Source organism: Cervus canadensis, chromosome 18 (genome assembly GCF_019320065.1).
Source record: "Cervus canadensis isolate Bull #8, Minnesota chromosome 18, ASM1932006v1, whole genome shotgun sequence".
Taxonomy (NCBI): Eukaryota; Metazoa; Chordata; class Mammalia; order Artiodactyla; family Cervidae; genus Cervus; species Cervus canadensis.
In genome coordinates, this window is record NC_057403.1 from 49464897 (window position 1) to 49491720 (window position 26824).

General features: G+C 36.6%; 1 protein-coding gene across 4 annotated transcripts in view; it reads left to right on the forward strand.

The window, feature by feature from the left end:
• The window catches only part of PHKB (phosphorylase kinase regulatory subunit beta), a 221781-nt gene that overhangs the window by 156869 nt on the left and 38088 nt on the right, over positions 1-26824 (forward strand). For 2 of the 4 annotated variants that reach the window (XM_043437856.1, XM_043437858.1), the window contains 11 exons: positions 8020-8075; positions 8593-8686; positions 13770-13853; positions 14325-14429; positions 15574-15656; positions 16143-16233; positions 21296-21357; positions 21443-21605; positions 22727-22808; positions 24828-24885; positions 26029-26119. In XM_043437856.1, the coding sequence (XP_043293791.1) occupies positions 8020-8075; positions 8593-8686; positions 13770-13853; positions 14325-14429; positions 15574-15656; positions 16143-16233; positions 21296-21357; positions 21443-21605; positions 22727-22808; positions 24828-24885; positions 26029-26119 (969 nt within the window). The remainder of the gene's footprint in view (positions 1-8019; positions 8076-8592; positions 8687-13769; positions 13854-14324; positions 14430-15573; positions 15657-16142; positions 16234-21295; positions 21358-21442; positions 21606-22726; positions 22809-24827; positions 24886-26028; positions 26120-26824) is intronic. The other 2 variants (XM_043437857.1, XM_043437855.1) reach the window with 1 other exon arrangement.

The window sequence follows — 26824 nt, forward strand, 5'->3', positions numbered from 1 at the left end:
AACTGTTTGATCTCTAACCCAGCAGCTATAAAAAACTTATCACAGATTCCCCTTTCTCTGTTTAATTAGCCCAGTCTTTTTGTCCTTGGGAAGAGCATCTAGTGCTGAAAGAGAAAGTAGCACAGGCTTTTATACTTCTTACCCTTCAAAGCCTGTCTTCTTAGGTGGCTTTCACGTTGTACTGAAGGTCCTGTCTGTCCATTTCCACTCACACTTGGAGTTGTGCACTCGGCAGTCCTCTAGTGTGTGAACACAATGAGTCAGTGCTTCTCCACCTGGGCCCATGTAGTCACTTTAGCATTATTCCCAGGAAATAGACAAGACCTCTAGCATGGTCATTTCTTTAAGATAAAAATACAGAAGCATCCAGTTACCGCATGTGCTTAGACAGGAGTGAAAACAGTTTTACAAATCAATTTGTTGTGACAAAGTGATGATTAGTATTCTCTTCCAAGATAATTGCAGTCACTGAAAGGACTGCTTTCCAAAAACATTGCCTGATTTATTCATTCAGACATTTGAAACTATATGTCTGAGGTCTGGGAATTCTTTTTAATATTCATTTGTTTTCCTCTTAAAAGCTAGTATAATCACTAATTCAGTGTATAAATACAGGGGTCCTAAAGGGCCATTTTATCCCTGGCCATCTTCACTCTTATGCCAGGTTTAGCTTTTTAACTATGCTCATTGTTGTTATTTGTCAGGTATTTCCACTTGCCTTTCCTCTGCTTCCCTGTTAATTTTCTCCATGTAGCTACTTTGGCTTGGTTGAAAATGTCAGAACAAGATGCCAGGGTGTTAGAATCAGGATGTGCCTGTGTTCAAACTGCTATAGTCTGTTACTTGGCTCTTGTAGAAAAAGTACTGTGACTAGGGTGTCGCAAAGATTCGGACACGACTGAGTGACTGAACTGAACTGATGGTGTCTCAAGTTGAAATTGAGATGTATTAATATAAAGCATCTGCCTGGTTTCTTCAGCTAATGAGGTTTTGCTGAAAAATGAGTGTAATGAAACAATGCTGGATGTTGGCAGGACCTACTGATGAAGGCTAATGAGCATAAATAAATTTCTGTAAGGCCTGAGCAGCAGAGGCAGAGAATGTTTCAAATGCACTGCCCTTGAGGCAAGACCAGCTTGTGTGGGGTGTGACCTGTTATTTGTTGGCTTCTTTTATTCTTTTCTTCTCTCCCTCCTCCTATGCTCTTCTTTCAGTAAAAGATCCATTCAAGCCAGCCACAGTATATTGTTTTATGCAGCATAGAGCATGTTAAAAATAAAGCTGCTTAGACCAGGGCTTAATACAATGTTGCAAAAATAAGAATTACATTTTTACATACTGTATACATTATTTAATAGAAGAAACTTAATTGCCAAGAATTTAAGAAATAAATTCTATCAAAAAGGAGATAAGAAAATAGGTGTTTTGTACACACCACTTGGAATTTAGTTTTCTTCAAACGTGATTTCAAGAGAATGTAGAGTGGTAGAACACAAAGGCATTTGCTCACACCTCTGCTCCCTGTTCATAGTAATGCTTCCTAAGGCCCACTTGACTTCACATTCCAGGATGTCTGGCTCTCGGTGAATGATCACAACATCATGGTTATCCAGATCATTAAGATATTTTTGTACAGTTCTTCTGTGTATTCTTGCCACCTCTTCTTAGTCTCTTCTGCTTCTGTTAGGTCCATGCCATTTCTGTGTTTTATTGAGCCCATCTTTGCATGAAATGTTCCCTTGGTATCTCTAATTTACTTGAAGAGATCTCTAGTCTTTCCCATTCTATTGTTTTCTTTATGTCTTTGCATTGTTCACTTAGGAAGGCTTTCTTATCTCTCCTTGTTATTCTTTGGAACTCTGCATTCAAATGGGCATATCTTTTTTCCTTTGCCTTTCACTTCTCTTCTTTTCTCAGACATTTGTAAGGCCTCCTCAGACAATCATTTTATCTTATTGCTTTTCTTTTTCTTAGGGATGGTTTTGATCACTGTCTCCTGTACAAGGTTACAAACGTCAGTCCATAGTTCTTCAGGCATTCTATCAGATCTAATCCCTTCCAGCAGAGCTATTTCAAATCCTAAAATATGATGCTGTTAAAGTGCTGCACTCAATATGCCAGCAAAGTTGAAAAACTCAGCAATGGCCACAGGACTGGAAAAGGTCAGCTTTCATTCCAATCCCATAGAAGGGCAATGCTAAAGAATGTTCAAACTATGGCACAATTGCCCTCACTTCACATGATAGCAAGGTAATGCTCAAAGTCCTCCAAGCTAGGCTTCAACAGTACGTGAAACAAGAACTTCCAGATGTACAATTGGATTTAGAAAAGGCAGAGGAACAAGAGATCAAATTGCCAATATCCGCTGGATCATAGGAAAAGCAAGGGAATTTCAAAAACACATCTACTTCTGCTTCATTGACTACACTAAAGCCTTTGACTGTGTGGGTCACAACAGACTGGAAAATTCTTAAAGACATGGGAATACCAGACCACCATACCTGCCTCTTGAGAAACCTGTATGCAGGTCAAGAAACAAGTTAGAACTGGGTATGGAACCACAGATTGTTTCCAAGTTGGGTGAGGAGTAGTCAAGGCTGCCTATTGTCACACTGCGTATTCAACTTATATGCAGAGTATATCATGCGAAATGTTGGACTGGATGAAGCACAATGGAAACAAGATTGCCAGGAGAAATGTTGAATGTTGAGTTTGAAGCCAAATTTTTCACTCCCTTCTTTTACTTTCCGCAAGAGGTTCTTTAGTTCTTCTTCGCTTTCTGCCATAAGGGTGGTGTCATCTGCACATCTGAGGTTATTGATATTTCTCCTGGCAATCTTGATTCTAGCTTGTGCTTCATTCAGGCCAGCATCTCGCATGATGTACTCTGCATATAAGTTGAATAAGCAGGGTGACAATATACAACCTTGACATACTCCTTTCCCAATTTGGAACCAGTCATTGTTCCATGTCCAGTTCTAAGTGTTGCTTCTTGACCTGCATACTGGTTTCTCAGGAGACAGTAAGGTGGTCTGGTATTCCCATGTCTTTAAGTATTTTCCACAGTTTGTTGTGATCCAGGTGGTCAAAAGCTTTAGTATAGTCAATGAAGCGGAAGTAGGTGTTTTTCTGGAGTTCTCTTGCTTTTTCTATGATCCAAATAATTGAATCATATTAATTAATTATTAAAATTAAATTTGAAAAAGAAGAGGGGAAGGGAAACCATTAGGGTACATTCACATTTAAGTTTCTCTATATACCCTTTGAAAGTTGTATTTTATGATTTTATTTATAACTCCTAGCTGAAAATCAAGCCTTGTTACTTTGACCTGATTTGAGTAATTTGAAAACTAGAATCTAGACAGATGTACATGCAGTGTTTTAATTACCATAGTTTAAAATTTTGAGCGAGATGGGTTGCAGTATTAATATAGTAGTGCCCAGCTCATGGGCAAGCTATGCTATAAAAGCTTCTCTTCTACTGTGTACTTAAAACTGATAAAGATAGTAAATTTTATGTTATGTGGGCAAGAATACTGGGTTGCCATTTCCTTTTCCAGGGAGATCTTCCCTACCCAGGGATCGAATCCACATCTCCTGCATTGGTAGGCAGATTCTTTACCACCCAGCCACCAGGAAAGCCCATACATTCCTTAATTGCTTATTAAAAATATGTGTGCGTTTAGTTAGGATTCTTTCCCATAGTTAGAAATATCCTGTTTAAATTTGCAAATATTTCTTTTTATGCTGAAGGGAAGATTTTTGTATTGTTAATAAAAATGTAACAATATTTCTTTTAAAAATATTCTTCCAGATTACCAAATAAGTGCCAACTGCCTTCTTTAGGTATAAGGTGCTGGGTACATGCTGAGTGAGAAGAGAGCATGAGAGGGTCCTCAGAGGTGCACTCTGTAATACAGACCACTCATAAGCTTGCAAAAAGCCCTGGCAGAGAGGACAGGCGACTCCTACAGACATCATCTGCTGTTGGTGATAGAGACTGTGGTCTTAGCACCCTGATGTCTGTGGGACTTTATGGAGGAGACCAGGTTGAGAGAGTGAGTCAGAAACTGGATAAGCAGAAAGGAACAGCCCAAAGGTAGGCCAGTGGACAGGAACTTGAGATGAAATTGACGTTTGCTTGTTTAATGGAGTGTTCTAAAGCGAACGGAGGGGACACAAGCAGGGAACTGCAGGGAGCAGTGAAGTTGTGAAGATCATCAGGAAGTTGGGGCTTTATTTGGGAAATACTGGTTTTGGAGTATAAAGTGACATCCTAAACATGACACAAAAATCTGTTACTCACCCACCCTTCCTTCTTCCCTTTTCTTCGTTCACTCAACAAATATTTTTTTTACCACTTCCTTTGTGAAAATCACTGATACAAGAAAATTAACCTGACCATAAAGTACAAAAGATAGGCAGAAGCAAATGTGAAGCAGAAAGTCCAGAAAGCCTGAAACAGTGATCCAGGATTGTGGTCATGTTACTGGATTGATCAAAGGGCTGATGTTTTTTAAACACGTAAGAGTACATTCCAAATATTTTATAATAACTATAAATGGAATGTAACCATTAAAAATTGTGAATCACTATATTGTATAACTATAATTTAAATAATGTTATGCATTATTTAAATTGTTATGCATTTCAATAGAAAATAAAGTATGTATATTATATTGAAAAAGAAACATATGTCTGATACAGTTAAATGCTTATGTATGTTATATGTTATCCTCGAAACCCTATAGATACTTTTTTATTATCCCAGTTTACCAGTGAGGAAACTGAGGCTTAGCAAGGTTAATTGATATAGTCACACAGCAAATAATAGTATAAATATCATTTGTTTAGCAGATCAAAGTTTGTAAATATTTCTTTTGGCCCTCTTTTGTTTGATCCTCTGCCTTTGTGTTAGGCCTCCTACATACCTTTATTCTCATTTTTTATTTTACATAAACACAGAAGAACATAGAGAAACCTGCCTGGGCAGTCATTCATCAGATAGTAAGCACCTACTGTGTGGCAGGCATTTTTTCTTGGCATTGGGGCCATGGTGATAGACAGGGTAGATCAAGTTGCCTGACGTCAGGGAGTTGTTTTCTGGTAGGGATGAATAACAGTGAATATATAAGTAAATAAAATCAAGTCATTTCTAGAAATGACAAGTACTGTTAAGCAGACAAATAAGGTAATGTAATAGAGGAGGGCTGCCATGGTAGAACATGAAGGCCTTTCTAAGGAAGGGATGATAGTTGAGACCTGCATAACAAGAGGACCTCATGCCACAGTCTAAAGGAAAAGCATTCCAAGCAAGAGTGCACCAAGAGCAGAGGCCCTGTGATAGGAACATAGTTGGCATGTTCAAGGAACAGAGAGACCCCAGTGTGGCCAAAATGTGGTGAAGAAGAGAAGAAAATGAGAAAATAGTAGGCTGGAGCTAGATTATGTAAGGACTTGTAGGCTGTTGTAAGCAGCTTGGTTCTTATTCTGTGAACAGTGGGAATTCAGTGGAGAGTTTTAAATAGGGTATCTGTGTGTATGCATGTGGGGGATGGTGGTGGGAGAGGGTGAGATCGTCTAATTTGCACCAATTTTGTCACCAAAATCCTGTAACCCTTCCCTTATAAATTACCTTCATTTGATAAAGTAATTGATAAAATACCTTAATCTTCTCTTTTCATTTTTTTTAATAATTATTTTAATTTTTTTTGGCTGCATCAGGTCTTAGTTGCTCAGGCTTACTAACTGTGGCTTGCTTGGACTTAGTTGCTCTGTACCATGTAGGATCTTACTAATAGATCTTAACCAGGGATCAAACCCACATCTCCTGCATTGGAAGGCAGATTCTCAACCACTGGACCACTAGGAAGTCCCATCTCTCTTCATTTTTATAGCAATATTCAGGATTGAAAAGTAACAATGGCAACAATAACAATCACTTTAGGACATTGTATATTCTATGTGAGAGGAGTCACTGAGTATGTATGCGTGCATGCTGAGTTGCACAGTCGTGTCCGACCCTTTGAGACACGATGGACTGTAGCCTGCCAGGTTCTGCTGTCCATAGAATTGTCCAGGCAGGAATACTGGAATGGGTTGCTATTTCCTACTCTGTGGCAGATAGATTCTTTACCTCTGTGCCACCTTGGAGCCCTTCAAATATGTGTGTGTGTGTGTATTCTTCCATACTTTGTGAACCTAAAGCAGAAAGTACTATAATATTATGAAGAATAATACCATTCAGAAATAGAATGTGTTAATTACTATTAGGAAGTTTTCAGAGAGACTTCATTGGTTTAGACAACAATTTTGGTGATTTGAAAAAAAATATGAAAATATAGAGAAAAGTAGTTCCAACTTTGTCACTGAACGGAAGAGAATGGTTGTGGTGGGACTGGCCATGTAAAATTCTTTGTGTGAAAAGAAATGGGGTGAAGGGTCCTACTTGGGCTAGGGTTGAAAACCTAAGCTCATTATGGTAGACAGTTTGTGAATTGGAAGTTTCTGAAATGCTGTTTTCACAATAGAAGTGTTCTTCAACCGTCAAATAGTCCCCTAACCAGATGCTTACTCTGATTCAACATGTTGTAGTAGGCATTTTAGATCTGAGTGCTCTGTCATGCAAATAGAAATAACATTGTCCTAAATGGGCCTGTGATTCTAAAAGAAGATACCGATTCGCCAATTAGGATCTACAAGCTACCTTTTTTATATTTGGAATAATGTCTGTATTCTAATAGATGTATTCACTTGCTTTTTATTTAAAAACTCTAATTGTCCTCAAGATAGTGGTCCACTGTAAGTTTACTTCCCCTTTTGATGAATAAATTTCATCCAAGAAAAATAAATTTTAATGTTTTCATTTGTTAGAAATCTTGAGACTCTGAATAATTACTTTTTCTCATCTTTTTGAGTAACATCAACTTTTAAAGTTGTTATCAAATAAAAATCAAATTTATAGCATTTTTTAATGTGTATTTATTTTTGTGGGGTTGTTCCATCATATTTTCTCTCATCTGTTCCTTTAAATCACATTGAGGACTGCCTGAAATGGCATTTTCATGATGATTCTGAGAACCATCCTTCTACTGTATGTTGTTTACTGCTGATATATGTATTCTGGTGTTTCTTGCCTGCTACCATACATAAATTCTAGTGGCATATTGAATACGATAGAGAGGAGGTGACTGATGGTAAATCACAAACATTTTACAGCATCCTATTGAGAATGTTGGATTCATTACTATAAAGAAATTATGTTTGATCAGTATTTTCAGAGCCTCCTAATACTGTAGTTTATTGGTGCTTCTTAATGTTAATTATATACAAGTTCAAAATTGGGTTCATTTTAACAATGCATAATATATGCTACAGTGAATCTTTTCCACACAAAAAAGAATAGTAAATGTCCAACACTATGTTTGATTAGAACTATTGAGCCCAACAGCTTGTATTTAACATACACAGTGTTAATTATATAGTCAACTGGGTAGTTCATTCTCTACTGTAGAAGCTGTATATTAGAATAAAGCTATTTTGATGTATGAGGTGCCCAAGGAAAACTGGCTAACAAAAAAGGGAAAAGCTTTTTGTGGTGAAGATGTCGAATGAACAATTTTAACTCACAGTCACTTTTTTTAGAGAACATGTAAGTTGGGTTTTTATTTTTAGTTCCTACTTTTCCCTTCAGAGTTAAATGATGGAAAATGACTCTCAGTCCCTAAACTACTCTTATGCATCATTCAAAACAGCCCTGAAAGTCTAGCCCCTCTGGCCCTCTGGCAGTGGTGAGATTTATGGCTTTCCATTCCTTGGTATTCCATTACTCTGTCTACACCATCAAATTGATTAGTAGGCAAATGGAGAGCAAGGAAGGAGAGGCGACTGCTTAGAGCCAGCTGGTGTCCGTCATTTTAATGAACTGCTTAGAGATGGTTAATGTTGTCCTTGGTTCTCATTATTGTCAGTGATGATCAGATCTTTTAAAATGTTCCCCCCTCTTATTCTGTATTACAGGGTCCACTGGAAAATGATCTGGTTGTTTATGTAGCACTCATAGCAGAAAGCCAACGGTATGAAATCCAGATGGGTGGTATGTTCTTTTGACAGAGAGGGAAGGGGGTTGATTGCTTTAGGCTTATAATATTGTGTATGGTGGTAGAAATTAGTTTCATAGACCTCTTGACAGGGTTTCCAGGATGTCACTGATGTCACTTTAAGTGTCAGAACAACATTCTTTTCATGTTTGAAAACAATTTTGTTTTAGTTGGTGCAAGTATTAAAGTCTGTGACCTGTGCCAGTGTTGGCCAGCATGTAGTTTTGAGAAATTACTGCAAACAGATTGTGGGGATCATCCCCCAAGTTAGTACTTACCTCACTGCCAGCCACCAGAGCTCACATCTGATGCTCTGTGAAGAAACCCCCACCGGCCCCCAAAGAGGGCCTGTGGATTTCAGTGCAGATGACATATTGGTGATACTTAACAAACGATAATCCGTTCCCAGGTAGCACAGTCTCTCACCTTTTCTCCTCCCCCTTCATCATTGTTTTTAATAAATGCAGTATCTTTTTTTCCTTTTGTTTTCTAGCCTTCAAGTTTTCCTCAACACATATGGTATTCAGACTCAAACTCCTCAACAGGTGGAACCCATTCAGATCTGGGCCCAGCAGGAGCTGGTGAAAGTAAGTGATGCTGCTTCTTTACTGTCTCCCTTGTGGAGCTACTAGAGCATGATGATTACTTAGTTTATAGTTAAGAAACATAGCTAAAATCCAATTCTAAAATAAGGTCATTGATCTAAAAGTCTTTGATTAAGTTGAGAGACCCACTTTATCAAACATTGTTACTAAAAAGCAACTGCGTTGTGTGTGTGCATTATATTCATAGGTCTTGTTAATTTCCACTCCTTGCTAAAGTGTTGTGTTGTTACTAACCTGGACTGACCAATTAAATAACAAATTAGCCTTAGTATTAGTAGTGGTGTATCAAATTAACCTTTACATTTGATTGATTTTCCCTTCAACTATTAAAGAAATGTTCTCACATAAATATTGTTGGTAATAACTACTGCCCTTTTTCTCTTGCCTTATTCTTTGGAGTCTGAAGTGATTCCTATCTTCTTTGGTTTGCTAGTTCTCAATATAATTATAAAGTGACAAGTGAATTTATCTTTGATACAGTTACATGCCTATTGGACTGAATTAAAAGTGGTGACTTTTGAGGCCTTTTGCATGCACTGCTCTACAGATGTACCCAGGAGTGCCTGAGTTTAGAAATATTCCTGCTCATTAGGGACAGGAAATTGTTGATCTCCACTAATTATTTAATAAACCACTGTTTTTATTTGGTAATTGTTAAAAGCAATACAGGAAAATTTCCGCAGTCTTTGATGAAGTGTTTGGTTTATGTAAATATTTTTGATTAAAGCCTTGACTTTACAAAAAGAATAAAAGCTTAGAGAAGTGAGGTGCACATCGTAGGGAAAATGCAAGACCCCGGTGTTGTTTCTAATCAGACTGGACCTTACCCATCGGCCACAAAACCAGAGGTAACACAGAGCACCAGCTCTTCAAAAGTTCTTAACAAATTTAGAGTTTTTCTGCCCTAATTAAAGAGATATGGCTGAAAATGCAAGGAACCCTAGAGGAGGTAACACTTTAAAATCACACTAAGAAGTAAATGGTGGAAAGCTCTATTTTGTGGTAGAAGAGGCTAAATGAGTCCAAGAGGAAAGGAAGTATCCCCTAGGTAAGGAGAGGAGGCAGCATGGAAGGTCTGAAAATCCAAGACTGTAACACTGTGCACTTAACATTCATGTACAGGCTATATTTGCTGATAACTTTTAAGGTCTCTAACTGAAAGCTCCAGAGAATGGTAACAAAGGTTATTATTCTTTGATAAACATGCTTTCAAAGCAAATTAACCTGAATCTGTTTTTTCAGGCCTAATTTTTATCAGCAACTCTTTCTGTTAGAGTCTGTACCCTACCAGACAACATGCAGTCCAGATTTAAAAGACCAGCATGGCTCCAGATGACGTGTTGTGGCGTTTTACTCCTTCATTAGCAACACCTGCTCTGTGCAGAGCACTGTGTGGGGCCCGAGGACAAAAGGACCCTGCCCGTGGCTCAGTCAGTGACCTCTGGATCTCAGGAGATGACAGAAAAAAACTTGTTAGTGATAATCCATTTTGATCAGTACTATGATAAAGTTAGTACAAGGTGCTGAGGAATCACAGATGTGGTAGCAAGCATTCTGTTACAAAGTGAAGACTTACTGGGTTGGCCAAAAAGTTCCTTTGATTTTTTAAGTAAACATAGAAGACACATTTTTCATTTTCACCAAGAACTTTATTAAACAACATAGTCACCATTTCCTTCTACTACCTTCTGCCATTTTTCAGGCAACTTCATAATTCTGTCTTCCCCAAACTTTTTATCTTTTTGAGCAAAGAACTCTTCCAGGTACCTTTTACAGTCTTCCAGGGAATTGAAATTATTTCCATTAACAGAATTTTTAAAGACAAAAATGAATGGAAATCTGCAGGTGCAGTGTCACAAATACAGCAAATCATAATTTCCCAGCCAAGTTGCAGTAGTTTTTACCTGGTCATCAAAAAGGCATGCAGTCTTCCATTATCCTGATGAAAGATTATGCATTTTCTGTTGACTAATTCTGGATGCTTTTTGTCGAGTGCTGCTTTCAGTTTGTTTTATTGGGATTAGTATTTGTTGGAATTAATTATTTGGTTTTCCTGAAGAGCTCATATAGCGGACTCCCTTCCAAACCACATACACAGCATAACCTTCTTTGGATGAAGGCTGACCTTTGGTGCGGCTGGTGGTGGTTTTATTTTGCTTGCCCCTTCCACATTATAGTACAGTTTTATCCACTTTTCATTGTCTGTCACAATTTGTTTTAAAAACAGAACATTTTTGTTACATTTAAGTAGAGAATCACGTGTGGAAATACTCAAGAAGATTTTTCTTTTGCTTAACTTACATGGAACCCAAACATCAAAATGATTAACATAACCAAGCTGGTGCAAATGATTTCAGTGTTTGGTTTAGATATTTTGAGTATGTTGGCTCTCTCCTGTGTGGTGTAACACTGTTCTCAGTTGACGTCTCAATTTGATGGCTCTCAACTTCAGCTAGTCTACCCAACCATGGAGCATCATCCAGTGAAAGTCTCTAGCATGAAACTTCACAAACCACTTTTGACACACTCAATCAATCACAGCACCTTCACTATACACTGCACAAACACTGTCTTGCATTTCGGTTGTGTTTTTACTTTTCTTGCAATAATAAAGTGTAATGGCTGAAAATGTTGCTTTTTTTTTTTTTCTTCCATCTTCAATATTAAAATGGCTATACAAATATTTGTTTAGTGTTGCTAAGTGTTTTTTTAATGCACACTGATATGACAGCTGTCACAATGCAATCTAACAATTGTTTTGAGTGAAGTTAAAGACAACTAAGTGCTACTAGAGTCATCTTACAGAAAAATTGAACAAAAGTTTTGGCCAACCCAAGATAATGAAGTATTTCTGTGTTTCTGGGTGGTTTTGTCCCTACCGTATGTTTCAGTGCAGTAAATCGTGTGAATATATATAACATAAGGACAGTATTATCTGCCTCCTGTAATATAGGGAGCAGTCTGCATCTAATTGTCATAGACCTTCTGTGGTTCAGGAAGCTAAGGAAACTGCTTTTAATGTAATAGAGTAGTATTTAAAGATTACCTTTCTACCTAGATAAATACAAGGGAAGGGCATCTCCATCTGTGCTGTGCATTGCAGTTTCAGTGGACCCTATACAGTAGAATGCTTTATAGAGAACTTTTTCTGTCTAGTTGGCTTTGTCTAAAACCACTGCTATTCCAGAATTAATATGTACAGTACATGTGGCTCCAGAGGACATTCACTTGCTTTCTCATTCATCTGCCAAGTATTTCCTGAACACCAGCTGTATGCTAGGCACAGTGCCAATTCAGGGGGTGCCATTCTCTAGGAATAGTCAGTGCAGAAAGGAGAGAGACAGACCTAATTCTGACATACGTGTGTGCATCATGACAGAATGAACAGAGAGCTCTGGTAATAGCATTAATTTTGTATACATTGAGGTTGATACTTGAAATCAGTTTAAATCGTAGTCAGTAGATTGTGTAAAGATAGTTGGTTTTATTTTACATTTAAGAAAATTTAGGTTAGATTTCTGCCTCTCTTCAGGTACAAAAATAAATGCCAGATAGATTAAAGATTTAAACATTTTTAATGATTAAATATAAAATTACTAAAAGGAAAAATAGAACAGTTTACAACTGTTGGAAGGGAAAGTCCAATCTTAGGGTAACACCAGTGCCAAAAAGCCACTAAGGAAGTGACTGACACATTTAAATAAATTTAGCTGTAGGTGGCATAAACAACCAGCACATCATAGGTGCTTGTGAAATTTTCTAGCAGAAAATTGTTTAGATTGAAATACCACATGCTGAGATGATGTTTGAATTAATATGCTGTCGTTCTCACATTTAATAACAACATTGAAGATGAGCAAATTGAGTAAAATATTTGATAAAAGGAAAAAATGTATAGAATATACAAATAGCTATTAAATATATAGGAAAATGGTCAACCACAAAACATTTGAATAGTTTTTTAAAATGAAATATCATTGTGACCCAAGAGAGTGACAAAAATGGCCTGTGCACTGTTAATGTAGATGTAATTGGTCCATTATTTCTGGAGGGTGACCAATCTGGCATTATGTTTGAAAGAGAATATATATTCTCTTTGACTCTATCAAGTCTGGGAAATTATCCTGCAGAACTAATACTACACTGACCAAAGGTGGTTACTGAATTAGTTTTGAAATAACAAAAAATTGGGAGCTACCTTCATCAGGTGAATCCATGTTAATCTTAAATATGGTAAGGAGACCTCTTAATTGGATTAAGCGCTCATCCTCTGGCACTGATTAACATCTAGTTCATTCCAGGTCTGTTTTTACTTTGTAGAAAAGAACAATACTAATTTTAAAAAACTGGAATACCAGATTATATAGTATATGAACCCATTTATGTAAATATATACACATGTGTGTGTGTGTAGGATATGGGTATATATTTATCTATGTACTGTTAAAAATCTGTAACCATATTTTATACTTCCAGTGTTTTTTAGGGATCATACAATAAATTACACTCCTTTTAATACATACCAAAGTGAAAGAGTTGTTGCCTAAGGGATTGTGAGAGTAATAGGACCATTCCCTTGTAGGATATGGATTACATTTTTCATAAAATTCGTATAATCAGAAAAATCAATAAAGACATTTTCTTGTTGGTAGGAAATAATTGAAGGTGGAAATCTAGTAGAAGTTATGTGGCCCTGTTTTTTAAACTTTAAATAGTGAAAAGTTTGATCACATAGGAAGCATTTGTGTCTCTGTGTTCTTGTGTGAATCAGGTAGAGCCATGCAAGTTGTAAATTCATGACATGATAATATAAGAACAGTGCTGAATTTTAGAATATTGCTAAATGGATCTCAAGAGTTTCACTCTCAAATCTCCCAGTGCCCCAGAATCTAAGTTTATGTGATTGGCTGTCTTGTTTTCCTGCAAGTCCGTTGAAGAAAGTTTCCCTGGCCTCTTTGGAAAAATCAGAAATTAGCAGGGCAGTAGTTAAGGTGGGAAAAGGGGGCAAAAAAAGGAAAAGCGTTAATTTTTGTCTGGTTCTGATTTACATATTTGTGTCTTACAGGCTTATTTCCATCTGGGTATCAATGAAAAATTAGGACTCTGCGGAAGGCCAGATAGACCTATTGGCTGCCTTGGTACATCAAAGGTGCTCATGAAATTTCCTTATAGAGCAGTGCTCAGATTGTAATACCACAGACTAGAATGATGTTTGAGCTGCTGTGCATCCATTTGCACATTTCGTCATATACTTGTGCTGATTATCTCAATTATTATTTTCCACAAGTAAATACTTAGTTTTGTATGATATCATGAACTCTTCTAAAAATAAATACACATCTCACTGTTATTTCCAAGCATAGTAAGATATCTGATTGTAGTAATATTTACTCAGAGGGTTTTTCCATTACAATAGAGGTGGACTACTTTATCAGCATACTGATTCAATTAAGAAACTAAAATTTCCTGATATTGTGTAGGTTTTATAAGATTATTTGCTTGTTCAAAATAAACACCAGTTTTAATTTTTATTAAGACTGTGTATTGTACCTTTGCCTTTTCGTCTGTTTCGTATATATGTGTGTATGGATATATAACTTTTTTTTACTATCTCTTACAGATTTATCGCATTCTAGGAAAGACTGTGGTTTGTTACCCTATCATCTTTGACCTTAGTGATTTCTACATGTCTCAAGATGTTTTACTGCTGATAGATGACATAAAGGTAGCTTCAGAATGCCTTTTAATTGAATGGGATGATTTTGTTTCTACTGATTTTATCGTATGTTAAATGAAGTGCTCCTGGGCCTATGCTACTGGATTAACACAGTTTCAAATATGAAAATTAAACAACATCTGCATAGGGGTTAAACTACTTGCAGCCTTAGAATAGTAGATGTATTCTGTTTTATATAAAGTTGTATGACTTTATTTGTTCTACCTTCTACAAATGGAATGAAAGGATGTATATATATATATTGTAAAAGCAGAGGGGGAACTGTTTTGGAAACCATGTTCATATAACAGTAAGTTTATCTCTCTTTGAACAAAAGTTGAGTTAACACAATGACTTTATTTATGAAGAATTTCAAATAAAACCTCACCTAACTCATAATACCCACTCAGTTTAAATCTCCCCCATTCCCTTTTCCATTTGCAGAGTAGAGAAGCTTAGAGTCATGTCCCAGAGCATGAAGTCTGGAGCCAGATTTACTGGTTAAAATCTTGACTCCACTGTTTACCAGCTGTGTGATCTTGGGCAAATTAGTTAACTTCTCTGTGTCCCTGTTTTCTCATCTGTGTAACTGAATAGGACTGTCCTGAGGATTAGGAGTTAATATATGCAGAGCCCTCAGAATAGTGCCTGGTACAGAGTGAAGTGTTATGTATGTGTTTGATGTGATAATGATGATAATAGAAATTGAGTCAAATAAAGAACTCTCCGTGTTTCTGATGGTATATATAGATTCAGCCCAGTCTCTTCTACCTGCTGTAATATAAATTGTGGAGTGAGAATTAATCTTCTGGATGATAACCTTGGGTTGATTTTCCTTCCCTGAGACCACTCTTGAACTGTATTTGTTAGGCCTCCGAAAAAAAAAAAGCAAACAAGGCAACCTTAAGACATGTGTGATCTGGTGATCTGATTATTTGTAAGGACAAAGTTTAAAGTCAAAGTGATTTCTAGCTTAACCTGAGTGTTATTAGAACATTTCTACCCCTAAGTAGTCTATCTTATCCAGAGTTTGATTGTGAAATTATCTTGATATATAAGAGTTTTGTTGCCTCTTTGCCGCTAATGGTTAAAGCATCCTGATCAACTCAGATACTGTGCCATTGCATCCTATCTCATTCTTATGTTTTAATAGAATGCACTGCAGTTTATCAAGCAATACTGGAAAATGCATGGACGTCCACTTTTCCTTGTTCTCATCCGGGAAGACAATATAAGGTAGGTTGATGAAAGAAGTGAGGTGCATGCATCACTGCCGTTATCACTGTGAACCCTTTGGAAGCAGGGCCTCCTTGCATTTTTATATCCATTTCAGGATGTAACAGAGTGGTTTGCATATATAAAGGGCACTTGCTGCTGCTGCTGCTAAGTCGCTTCAGTCGTGTCCGACTCTGTGCAACCCCATAGACGGCAGCCCATCAGGCTCCCCCGTCCCTGGGATTCTCCAGGCAAGAACACTGGAGTGGGTTGCCATTTCCTTCTCCAATGCATGAAAGTGAAAAGTAAAAGGGAAGTCGCTCAGTCGTGTCCGACACTTAGCGACCCCGTGGACTACAGCCTACCAGGCTCCTCTGTCCATGGGATTTTCCAGGCAAGAGTACTGGAGTGGGGTGCCATTGCCTTCTCCAAAGGGCATTTAGTACTAGATTATTAATTTCTCATTCTGTTATTTATATGCACATTTTATCTGTTTATATTTTTCAGAGGTAGCCGATTCAATCCCATATTAGATATGCTGGCAGCGTTTAAGAAAGGAATGGTTGGAGGAGTCAAAGTTCATGTTGATCGTCTACAGGTAGTCTTCTGAATTTCAGTGTTTCTTTTTCCAGCACAATTAATCCGTAGAATCAACTGTTTCTTAATTATATTCTTTGTAAGATTTTTGTCTGAATGTTTTATTCTCTATCTACCTTCCTATTCCTGTTGTCACCACCCTGTTTATCTGATCCTCCAGTCTGATGCTTGAGCAATTGCACTGGTTTCCCGTCAGAATTTTAGACTTTGAAAGGTCATCTCTTACCTCACTTTTGCATCTGAGGAAGCTGGAGGCCAGAGTGGTGAAGTGACCTGTATAATCTCAGGTTCTTTGACTCCTTGGTCCAGTGCTCTTTTCCCTACCCCGCAGTGACATCTAACCTGGAGATAATGCTTGTTCCATTCAGATTTTACAGCTTTATTTTCACAGCTCCTAAATAACAGAATCCCTTTGTGGTTCCCTGTTAGCCATAGCAGCCTCTCTGCCTACAATTATCTCCTGCTAAACATTCTTTCTGCTTCAGCCAATAGAGCTTAATTACTGTGTTCTCAGCTTTTTGAGGTTCTGCCCCTTTCTGCTCAGTCCATTTCCTCTGCCTGGAGTAGCCTCCTTTCTTTCAACATCACTGGGCTTTGAAGTCTTCCCAAACATTAAAGGCACATTCTGCAGAATTACTCAGACCAGAGAGGATACTTTTCTTTTTTAATATCCTTTTATGACCATTAACATAAACTATCCAAATTGTAGTCCATTATGGGCTTAAATTTCTTATTTCCATTAAAAAGTTGTGATCATTTTGTAGTCTTTTATGTGGTAGGTGCACAGTATTGAGTAAGAAAGAGGAAAATTTATAGAGGGACCTATGTAAGTAACCTGGTAAATGGCATGTTTACATTCTCATTCACCATTGCTTGTGTTTTGTATACTCAATTGATTTTTATCTAAGTTTTTATCTTTTGCCCTTATTTTTTGTTTTGTCTTTTTGTATGTAATGCTTTCTGGGGCAATTTCCTTGATATTTAGCATATAGCTCCTCTGCTGATTTTTGTGTTTTAGCTATCTTGTTTTTAATTTTCTCTTTTATAGTATCTTGTCCTTTTTTCTGAATATTACATTTTGTCTTATCCTTCTAAGAATATTAACAGGAGAGCTTTGGATATCTTTCCTTTGTACATTATCTCAGGTTTCTTTTCTCTGTTTTTGGGGGGCTCAGTCTTTCATATTGGAGTCATTTGTCAGCTATCCCTTTATATTTAAGAGTGAAAGAATAAAAAGTTTATTGGAAGCTGTGTGTTTGGGAACAAGGATCATTGTCATGGTGAATTCACTTATAAGGTGGGCTAGTAGCAAGGACCATTTTTGCTGAGGAAAACTCCAGGTGCCAATATCGGGGTGTTTTTTTCTTCTGGGTTTTTCAAGTTCCCAGAAAATAAACATCTAGCCTTCTGCTTGAAGGATGTACATTTTGCTTCTGTGTCCTGAGAGCAGAGTTGGGTTAAGGAGCCTGGGGTATAGCACTGTTCTGTGTAGTATCAGAAACATCTCTCGTTGGGACACCTGTTTTGCAAGTTGTTGCTTTCTACCAGTGCAGATTCAGAAGACAGTAAAATGGTACGTTATCAGATTGTACAGGATACTTACAACAGCACAGATTATTTTCACATAGGCAACACAAGTGGCTTAATCCTAACAGCATAGATGCTAGACCATGAGTTTGTGCAACACTGCACTTTGAAAGTCGAAACAATGGGTAACAGCTTCTCATCACTAAGCAGTGAAGCCTTTGTTCGTATCTACATCTTGGACATAAATGACAGGTTTCCAATTTTTAATCAATTAATTTATGAGTCTTTCGCTTAAACTATTACTTAATCTTTATGTCTTCTGCTCTCTGCTGTGCACTAAACCCTTGAGTACAGTCTCAACCAGAGAATAAGCCTCTTTTCGTCTTATAAAACCGAAACACTATATCCATTAAACAACCCTCCACCCCTAAAACCAACCTTTGTCTTCTCTTTAGTATAGGAAATGGAAATGACACCTGTGTACTTCTCTGGGCCTTTATTTAAGGCTCTTTCAAATGTCTTCAGCCCATGGTCTATAGTCTCTCTCATCACTGGGCCTCAGCATCACTTCCTAGCTTCATCACCCAGGACATGTCTTCATGCAGTTAATTCTCAGTCCTGCTTTCCACTCCAAGAGTACTGAGTACTTTCCAAATCTTTAATGTGATTTATTTTTTTCCCTGTTCATGCTATTACTCTATTCTAGAACTGCTTTTTTTCTTTTTTTTCTTCTAAGTCATACTTTAATTTTATAACTTAGATCAATCTCACCTCTTTAGTGAAGTCTCCAAGTCTGAAATTAATTTCTCCTTCCAGTGTGTTTCTGTGGCATTTTCCTTGAGCTTTGCTATAGCTCTTATTTTAGGTAGAACTAGTTTCTTGTGCCTGCTTCCCTGTGTGGATTTAAAACTCTTTATTAGTCCAGGCTTTACTCATCTCTGCATTCCCAGAATATTCTGCTCACTACTGTTCTCTCTATAAGAAATATGTAAATATTGGTTCCTTGATTCAATAAATACTTACTGAGTGCCCTCTCTAGACAGTGGAGATATAATAGTGAAAAAAAATATACAGAGTGCCTGATCTCATGAGACTTATTTTAGTAGGAGAGCGAAACCAAAGATAAGGCCAGATAGGGATTCAGAATAATGGGATGGAGTACAGTCTTTGGTGGTCTGTTCAGTTGGAGAGGACCTTGGGGATATAATTGAATATCATTGAGCAGGATACCTTTTTGAATACTGTATTGCATTTGACACATTTATTTGTAAATATTAAGTTATTTAATTACCATCAGAGCTAAAGTATTAATGCCTAGCAAAATAATTGCAATAGTTTTTATAAAACTAGCCAAGATTTTATAATACCTACACATGGAGTATAACCTTTAAAAATTATGAATCACTGCATTGTATAGCTATAACATATAATATTTTACAACTTTAATTCAATTAAAAAAAATAATCTAGGAGCCTCTGCAACCAACTAAATTTTTTAAATCAAAAACTCTGTAGACTATTAATGAAATCTACAACTTATCTGTTAATTCAGAGTAGCATTTACTTTGTGAGCTGAATTAATGTGTATTATGCATATTTTGTTCATGCTATATCCTTAATATGTAGCATAGTGCTTGGCATATATGTGTTCAGTAAATATTTGCCTAACAAATTAGTTAGCTGTAGAGCAAGATGTTTAGGGTTAAGTCTGCATCTTAGGAAATACCACTGTGTAGACCTCAGTTTTGCTTGGCACTGCCCTCTGCCCAGACACAGACTCTCCTCTCAGACCCTAACTGTGGCTGGGCCACATAAAAATGTGCAAATTAGTTGCATGTTTGGCCTTTCTCATTCAGATTCTGCAAGGAGGCTTTAGTATGATTGGTAACATGTTCATTCTGCCATTTGTAGTGGGTATTTGTTGATCATCTACTTTATGAATTTTCACTAGAAGAGAAGGCAGCACAACTCTGGTGGTTAGCCAGCAAGAGTAGCATTCCCTAAATCCTGTTGTTTCACATTTGAAACAAACAGGAGAAAATAGAGAAAGTAATATATGTAACACAGTTTTGATTAAAGAATTACCTTATTTTTAAAGTAACTATGGCTTGTTTCCTAGCCAGTATATTTCTCACTTTTATCTGACAATTCATCAGATATTTAGAAGTGACACTTAGTGCTAAAAATCATTGTGGGTTATTGCTCATTTATACATGAACCACTGACAAGCAAATATTATGTTCAAGTTTGGCCTCATTTAGTTTCCTCAAGGGGTTCTCTGGTAGCTCAAATGGTAAAGAATCTGTCTACAATGCAGGCAGACCTGGGTTCAATTCCTGGATCAGGAAGGTACCCTGGAGGAGGGCATGGCAACCCACTCCAGTATTCTTGCCTGGAGAAACCCATGGACAGAGGAGCCTGGCGGGCTACAGTTCATGGGGTCGCAGAGTTGGACATGACTGAGCAAATAACACACACACAATGGAATATAAAATGACCAAATATTGATTGCCAGAATGTAGAGAAGCACTGGCCTAGATAATCAATAACTTCATGATCCTGAAAAATGGAGATTTGGCAGTCTCTTATCATTGGATAGCCTTGAAATATATTCAGTTCAGTCGCTCAGTCGTGTCCGACTCTGCGACCCCATGAACCGCAGCACGCCAGGCCTCCCTGTCCATCACCAACTCCTGGAGTCTACCCAAACCCATGTCCATTGAGTTGGTGATGTCATCCAACCATCTCATCCTCTGTCATCCCCTTCTCCTCCTGCTCTCAATCCTTCCCAGCATCAGGGTCTTTTCAAATGAGTCAGCTCTTCACATCAGGTGGCCAAAGTATTGGCGTTTCAGCGTCAACATCAGTCCTTCCAATAAACGCCCAGAACTGATCTCCTTTAGGATGGACTGGTTGGATCTCCTTGGAGTCCAAGGGACTCTCAAGAGTCTTCTCCAACTCCACAGTTCAGAAGCATCAGTTCTTCGGTGCTCAGCTTTCTTTATAGTCCAACTCTCACATCCATACATGACTACTGGAAAAACCATAGCCTTGGCTAGACAGACCTTTTTTGACAAAGTAATGTCTCTGCTTTTTAATATGTTGTCTAGGTTGGTCATGGTAGCCAAATCCAAAGAGTAATTTCACATTATATTTTCTGAATACAGTTTTAATATTTCATGTTTTTTTTAAATATCAAATTTTTTTCTTTTAGCAGTTTAATAAGTTCTGAGTTTTTAATTGAACTTATAAATAAGAGGATAGAAAGAAAAAACGTCTCATCTGATTCTGCTATTTATTATAATTCATGAACTTGTAGCTTGATGTTTATGTTCTGTTTCAGTGGGGCTTGTTGTATGTGAAAATCTGTCTGATTTTAGAATGTTCATTTTAAGAAATTCCTTAACAATCATGTCTATTTTTTAAGTAAACTTTTTTAAAAAGTATTGTATACTTACAGAATAGTATGTGCATAAATCATAACATTATTGCTTGATAAATTTAAGAGTTGTGAATCTTTTCTCAATCGCATTTCAGACACTAATATCTGGAGCTGTGGTTGAACAACTTGACTTCTTACGAATCAGTGAAATAGAAGAGTAAGTTCCTTTAGGTTATTTACTGTGTTTCTTGGGATTACATTAGGAATGCAGGAAATATGAAACTTTTTCTTTTAAATTCTAGGCTTCCAGAATTTAAGAGTTTTGAGGAATTAGAAGTTCCCAAACATTCAAAAGTCAAACGACAAAGCAGCACCTCCAATGCTCCTGAACAGGAACAGAAGCCAGATGTTACCATAACTGAATGGAGAAACAAACCCACCCATGAAATTCTTCAAAAACTGAATGTGAGGAAGATGCAATTCCCACTTGACCCTGAGTGAGGTTGACAGAGCAGGAACTGCCAGGGGCAAACCATGTTTCTCTTTGTCCTCCCAGAGAAGGTAGCAATTAGCCTGGAAATAGATGGCCTGTCTATAACTGAGGCGGTAATGAGAAGTAGTTCTCATGATCTAATATTAGCGTGAATGTCTCTAAGATGCTTAAAATGGGTTGTCTTGGGTATGAAAGTACTGAATATCCCATTGAAGAAGCATAGTTGCTTTGGGGATCTCTAGATTTCTCTTTCAGTGCCCTTTCTCCTCTTTTCCCAGTCTGGGCCTTCTCTCCTGCCTCAGTATTTAGGTCATGCTTGCTTTGACTCTCTCCAGTCAATGAAGAAAGCAGTCCTATAACTACATCCATATCAATATTATGTTGGCAACCTAGTATTATCCCTTCCCTGAGGTTATTTGCATTTTAGAGGAGGAGGGGTGAGGATGTAGAGTATAGTACCTATCAAAGGAAATATAATTCTGATGGTAGAGCTATAAACACAGTGACATTTTATTGGACCATCCAAATTTGAGTAGGCTAAATATATAGCCTGCCAGATATCAGTTCTTGTGATTGATCGTTACTACCTGTAAATCTATATAAGCATGAATATGATCTAGTAGGCATAAAACATGACACATATAATAAGCAGCCTACACATGTCCCCTTCTTTCATCCTCCTCTCCACAACGGGTCGGTAACAATGTGGTCTCCCATTTATGAACAAGTAAAGTCAAAAAAGGAGTAGATAAATGACTTGGCCCCATCTTTCAGAGGGTGAAAACATCAGTGTTAATGCTTATAGACAACATATTTTCTATTTACTACTTATCTTATTTCCTGGAAATTTTGATTATTAAATTCTACTACCCCAGGAAGCCTGCTTGTCTACCCACTGTTTCCAAGATAGCTAAAATAAATAGTTGTATAATGTCATCTTGTGCCTGGTAATATATCAGTGACATTTAATCTTTTCTCAATTGCATAGCAGAATATTTCCTCTTTGCATTATGAGGTTTCATGATTAGTTACTCCCTTTGGTAATTTTTGTACCCATTTCATTCCAGTTACTCATAGTGATTTATATTTTCAGGACTGTAGTTGTCTGGCTAGCCAAGCCATCCTACTGGGTATACTGCTCAAAAGAGAAGGCCTCCACTTCATCACAAAGGAAGGTAAGAGTATCTAACTAAGAGAACATTTTAAATAAAAAGACCTATTTTTGAGCATATATCAAAAATGCATAATGAACATGCACTAAACTGTTATAAGTTATTTTCTTCTCTAGTAAACCTTTCTTTTTTAATTTTTAAAAGTTAGAAGTTTTTTAAAAGGAAAATGTTCATTATACCCCTAGAGTGGAATAGACTGTTTGATGTATGAACTCCTGAATTGCTTTCATGCAATAATGCTTATTTGTTTGTCTGATTATCTCAATGGTGTTGGAGCCTGGATTCTGCCAGTGACTGTTAGCCTCTGATGACTCCATAGTTGTTTATTGACAGTTTCTATTTCCACTTTTATTTCTCTGTATGTTTTTAAGAACAATACTGAATCATTATAGCCATAAGAATTAGGTCCGTCGTGGTCTGCAGCAGCCATTTGGAATGGAACATGGCATTTAATAGAATTGCACTGTCAAGATTGTTTACGAAAACGTCATTTTTAATTGTGTTTGTGTCCACTGTGCATTAAGGCTGAAACCCAGTTATCCCTGAAATCTACATTCATATGTTGAGTCACTACTCTAAGGAATCTTTGAATTCTACATCATGGTTACTTCTGGCATTTTATAATACAGAATAATATAGGATACATTTCAAGTATTTAATATCTAACTACCCAAAATTTTTGGCTCATCTGAAACTCCTCTGTCCAATGAGGCATATTGATTTGGTTAGAATTAGAAATTGAGTTGATATTCTAAACAGCAATGTAATTAATAAGATTTATAGTTCTGGTAGTGAACTAAACATAATTGTTTATTCAGGTAAACAATTCAGATAAACAAACTAAGGTCTACTTAGTTTTTACATTATTGTAGCTAAGAGACAACTTTCTTGAGTATTATACGGTGAATTAAATAGTCTTAATATTTTAACTTAATAAAGGCAGAAGAAGAACTCTAAGCAAATTTCAAACAGAATCTTTCCTGTTTCTAATTAATCTTGAAACTCAAAGTGTAAAAAGGATCCCAGTTATATTGAGGACATTTATCAGAATTTATACTTTAAAACAATGGGATCATTAAAAAGCAAACATTTCATTAGGAACTTAGAATTCAGAATGGTTATTTTAGTAGTAGGCTTCCCAGGTGGCAGTTGTGGTAAAAGAACCTGCTTGCCAATGCAGGAGACATAAGAGATGCCAGTTCGATCCTTGGGTCAAGAAGATCCCCTAGAGGAGGGCATGGCAACCTACTCCTGTATTCTTGCCTGGAGAATCCCATGGACAGAAGAGCCTGCTGGGCTACAGTCCATAGGGTTGCAAACAGTCGGACATGACTGAAGGGTAAACTTAGCATGTACACATGTATTTTAGTAGTGCTTTAAAATAAAACAATTTGTATAAAATAGTTTACCAAAAAAAAAAAGTTTACAATGAAAATGTCAAGAGAATTATTTTTCAAACCATTTTTTAAGCTTGGGAATAATATTCATCTGTTACTTAGATATTTAAAAGACTTTACATGTTTTAAATCTGTGAAACCTTATATATTAAAAATCATAAGCATCTGCAGAATCTGAATATAATTTTATCCAACTTGCTATAAAGCTATAAAAATAAGTTCAGGGTAAAAAGATAAAGATACTGTTCTTTACCCTTGTTTGGTTTCTGATCATATACAGAAACATCACAACATTTTTTGAACAAATAAATGAAGAGTTATATATATTCAGAGTCTACAGTATTTTGTTCAATTTGCTATATTCTGTTTTTTATTTTCTGTAGTAAATTAAAATAACATTTTTATTTGTTAAATATATTGATTGTATATTAAGAAAACAATAAATTTCAAGAAATAAAATATTCATCAAAATCACATACTCAAACTACGTAGTAACAAGGGCTGGGGACATTCACACTATATTTTTGGGTTACATATTTAATTATGTCAGGTTTTTTAAGGAGAATAAATGTTATGCATTTAATTAAAGCTTTTTTCAACAAAGACTCTATTATCCAATGTCTAGGTACTGTTTCTGATCACATTGAGAGAGTCTATAGAAGAGCTGGCAGCAAAAAACTTTGGTTCGTATTAGCGTCCTTGTCATTATGTTTTTTTAATTGTGTTATCATATTCAGTATCCTAAAGATAATGGACCAGTGTTAAAGGTGCCTAGTCATTCTAATTTTTCCTTTTAAGTTCCGAGGTTGCAGCCCTGTGAGTGCCTACTTTCTAAGGATCTGCCTGCATTGCATTTTATCTTGATTCATCCAAGATATTAAAAGCATGTCTGGGAGTAAAGACATCTATAGGAATAGAACCTGGAGAGGATGCACTGGCATGATGTTCTAATGACTCCTTCCTATCCTGCACCTCCTCTGTCGCAGCAGGTGCTTTAGGTTCTAATTTGTATTTTGGAAACTTGTTCTGTTATATAGGGTCATGAAGAGACCAGTGTTTCATTTAAACACAAGCAAAATATAATATACTTAGAAAATAGTTCTCTCATGGCTTATGTTTAATGAATCCTAATGATTGTAGTTACTGCATAAAAAGTAACTGATATGTTCTGCAGAGGTAGTCTCTTCCTAGAGACTGAGGAAAACTTAGGTAAGTTGAGCTAAGATTGTTTACATTCACAATGGGGTAGGTATGCCTAAATGCATGCCCTCTGCATTTTTGAAGCAATTCTAACAGTTCTACTAGCAGAATCTAACATTTTGGAAATTAATAGTATATAAATATACAGAGATATATTTTAATAACCCATTATTATCTAATTTTGAAAAAAGAAATCTCAAGGAAGTGTCATGTCATAAGAAACTCCCTTAACTTCAATGAACCTCAGTTTTCTAATCTCTAAAATAAAAGGATTAGACAAAACATCTCTTAGCAGTATTTTCAACTCTAATTTTTAGTAAATATACTATTCCAGTCAAGAAGAAATTATGTAATAAGCCTATGGTTAAGTCTCAGATTTTCGCTGTAAGTTCTCAGCACAGTAAGGCATGCAAACAAATAGATGTTGCTTTTTAGTCAGTAAATTTCAAATCTGGTCTGTAATCTTTGGTTAAGCAAACCTACTTTTACTTTATGTTTAATACTTGTATTTTAGATAAATCATTAGCAAACGTTTAAAGTCCTGACTGTTATGTTTAAAAGAACAAACTCCTAGAAGTTTTATTTACTGTATTTTCCCTTTTATGGCTTTCCACTGACACACCCAGGTTGGCGGTACGCTACGGGGCTGCATTTACCCAGAAATTTTCTTCCTCTATAGCCCCACACATTACTACTTTTCTGGTACATGGGAAACAGGTAACATGCACAAATTGTCGAAACTCCAGCTGCTTGAAATGTGTGGGCTTATTTGCGTTCTCAGGGTTAAATATGTCTTTTGATCTTATAGTGTGTGGGTGAAAGCTTCTCTAAAAGTAGGAAGTGTTTGTTTCACTAACTTTTCAGATATGACTGAATTTTCTACTAGTTCATCTATGTTGAGATTAAGCAACGTGTTTTTTATAGGTCAACTTCCATGGATATCCTGAAATACAAGGAAACACCTTTAAACCTACATTTTTATTTTATTTTCTCCATCTGAAAGTTCCACATGGATTTTTACTTTTGATGGGGGGAAAATGTTTTATGTATTGCATGTGCTGTGCTTAAAAATCTGTTCTTACAGTCTAAGACTTTTTCAGAAATGTTAAAATAGTAGTGTGAATTACTTCCTTCAACATTCTGGCAAGGGAAAAAAAAACAACAACGCTGGTATCTCATTGTATCACTTCCTAAAATTGAGTACTAAGCGAATTCCCTAATCCAGGGATTTGGTTACTAGGCACCAAAGTAAACTTGATTTAAAGTGGTTATAGGAATAGTGTCATGTACCCGTGACAGTCTTAATGATAAATTTTTTAATACAAAATCAGAATAATCAATTCTTCCTCCTACACCATTCCCTGACAAAGGGATAGTTAGGCTTCCTTTTCTTTCTCTTTAAGTTGTTAATGGTAGGAATAA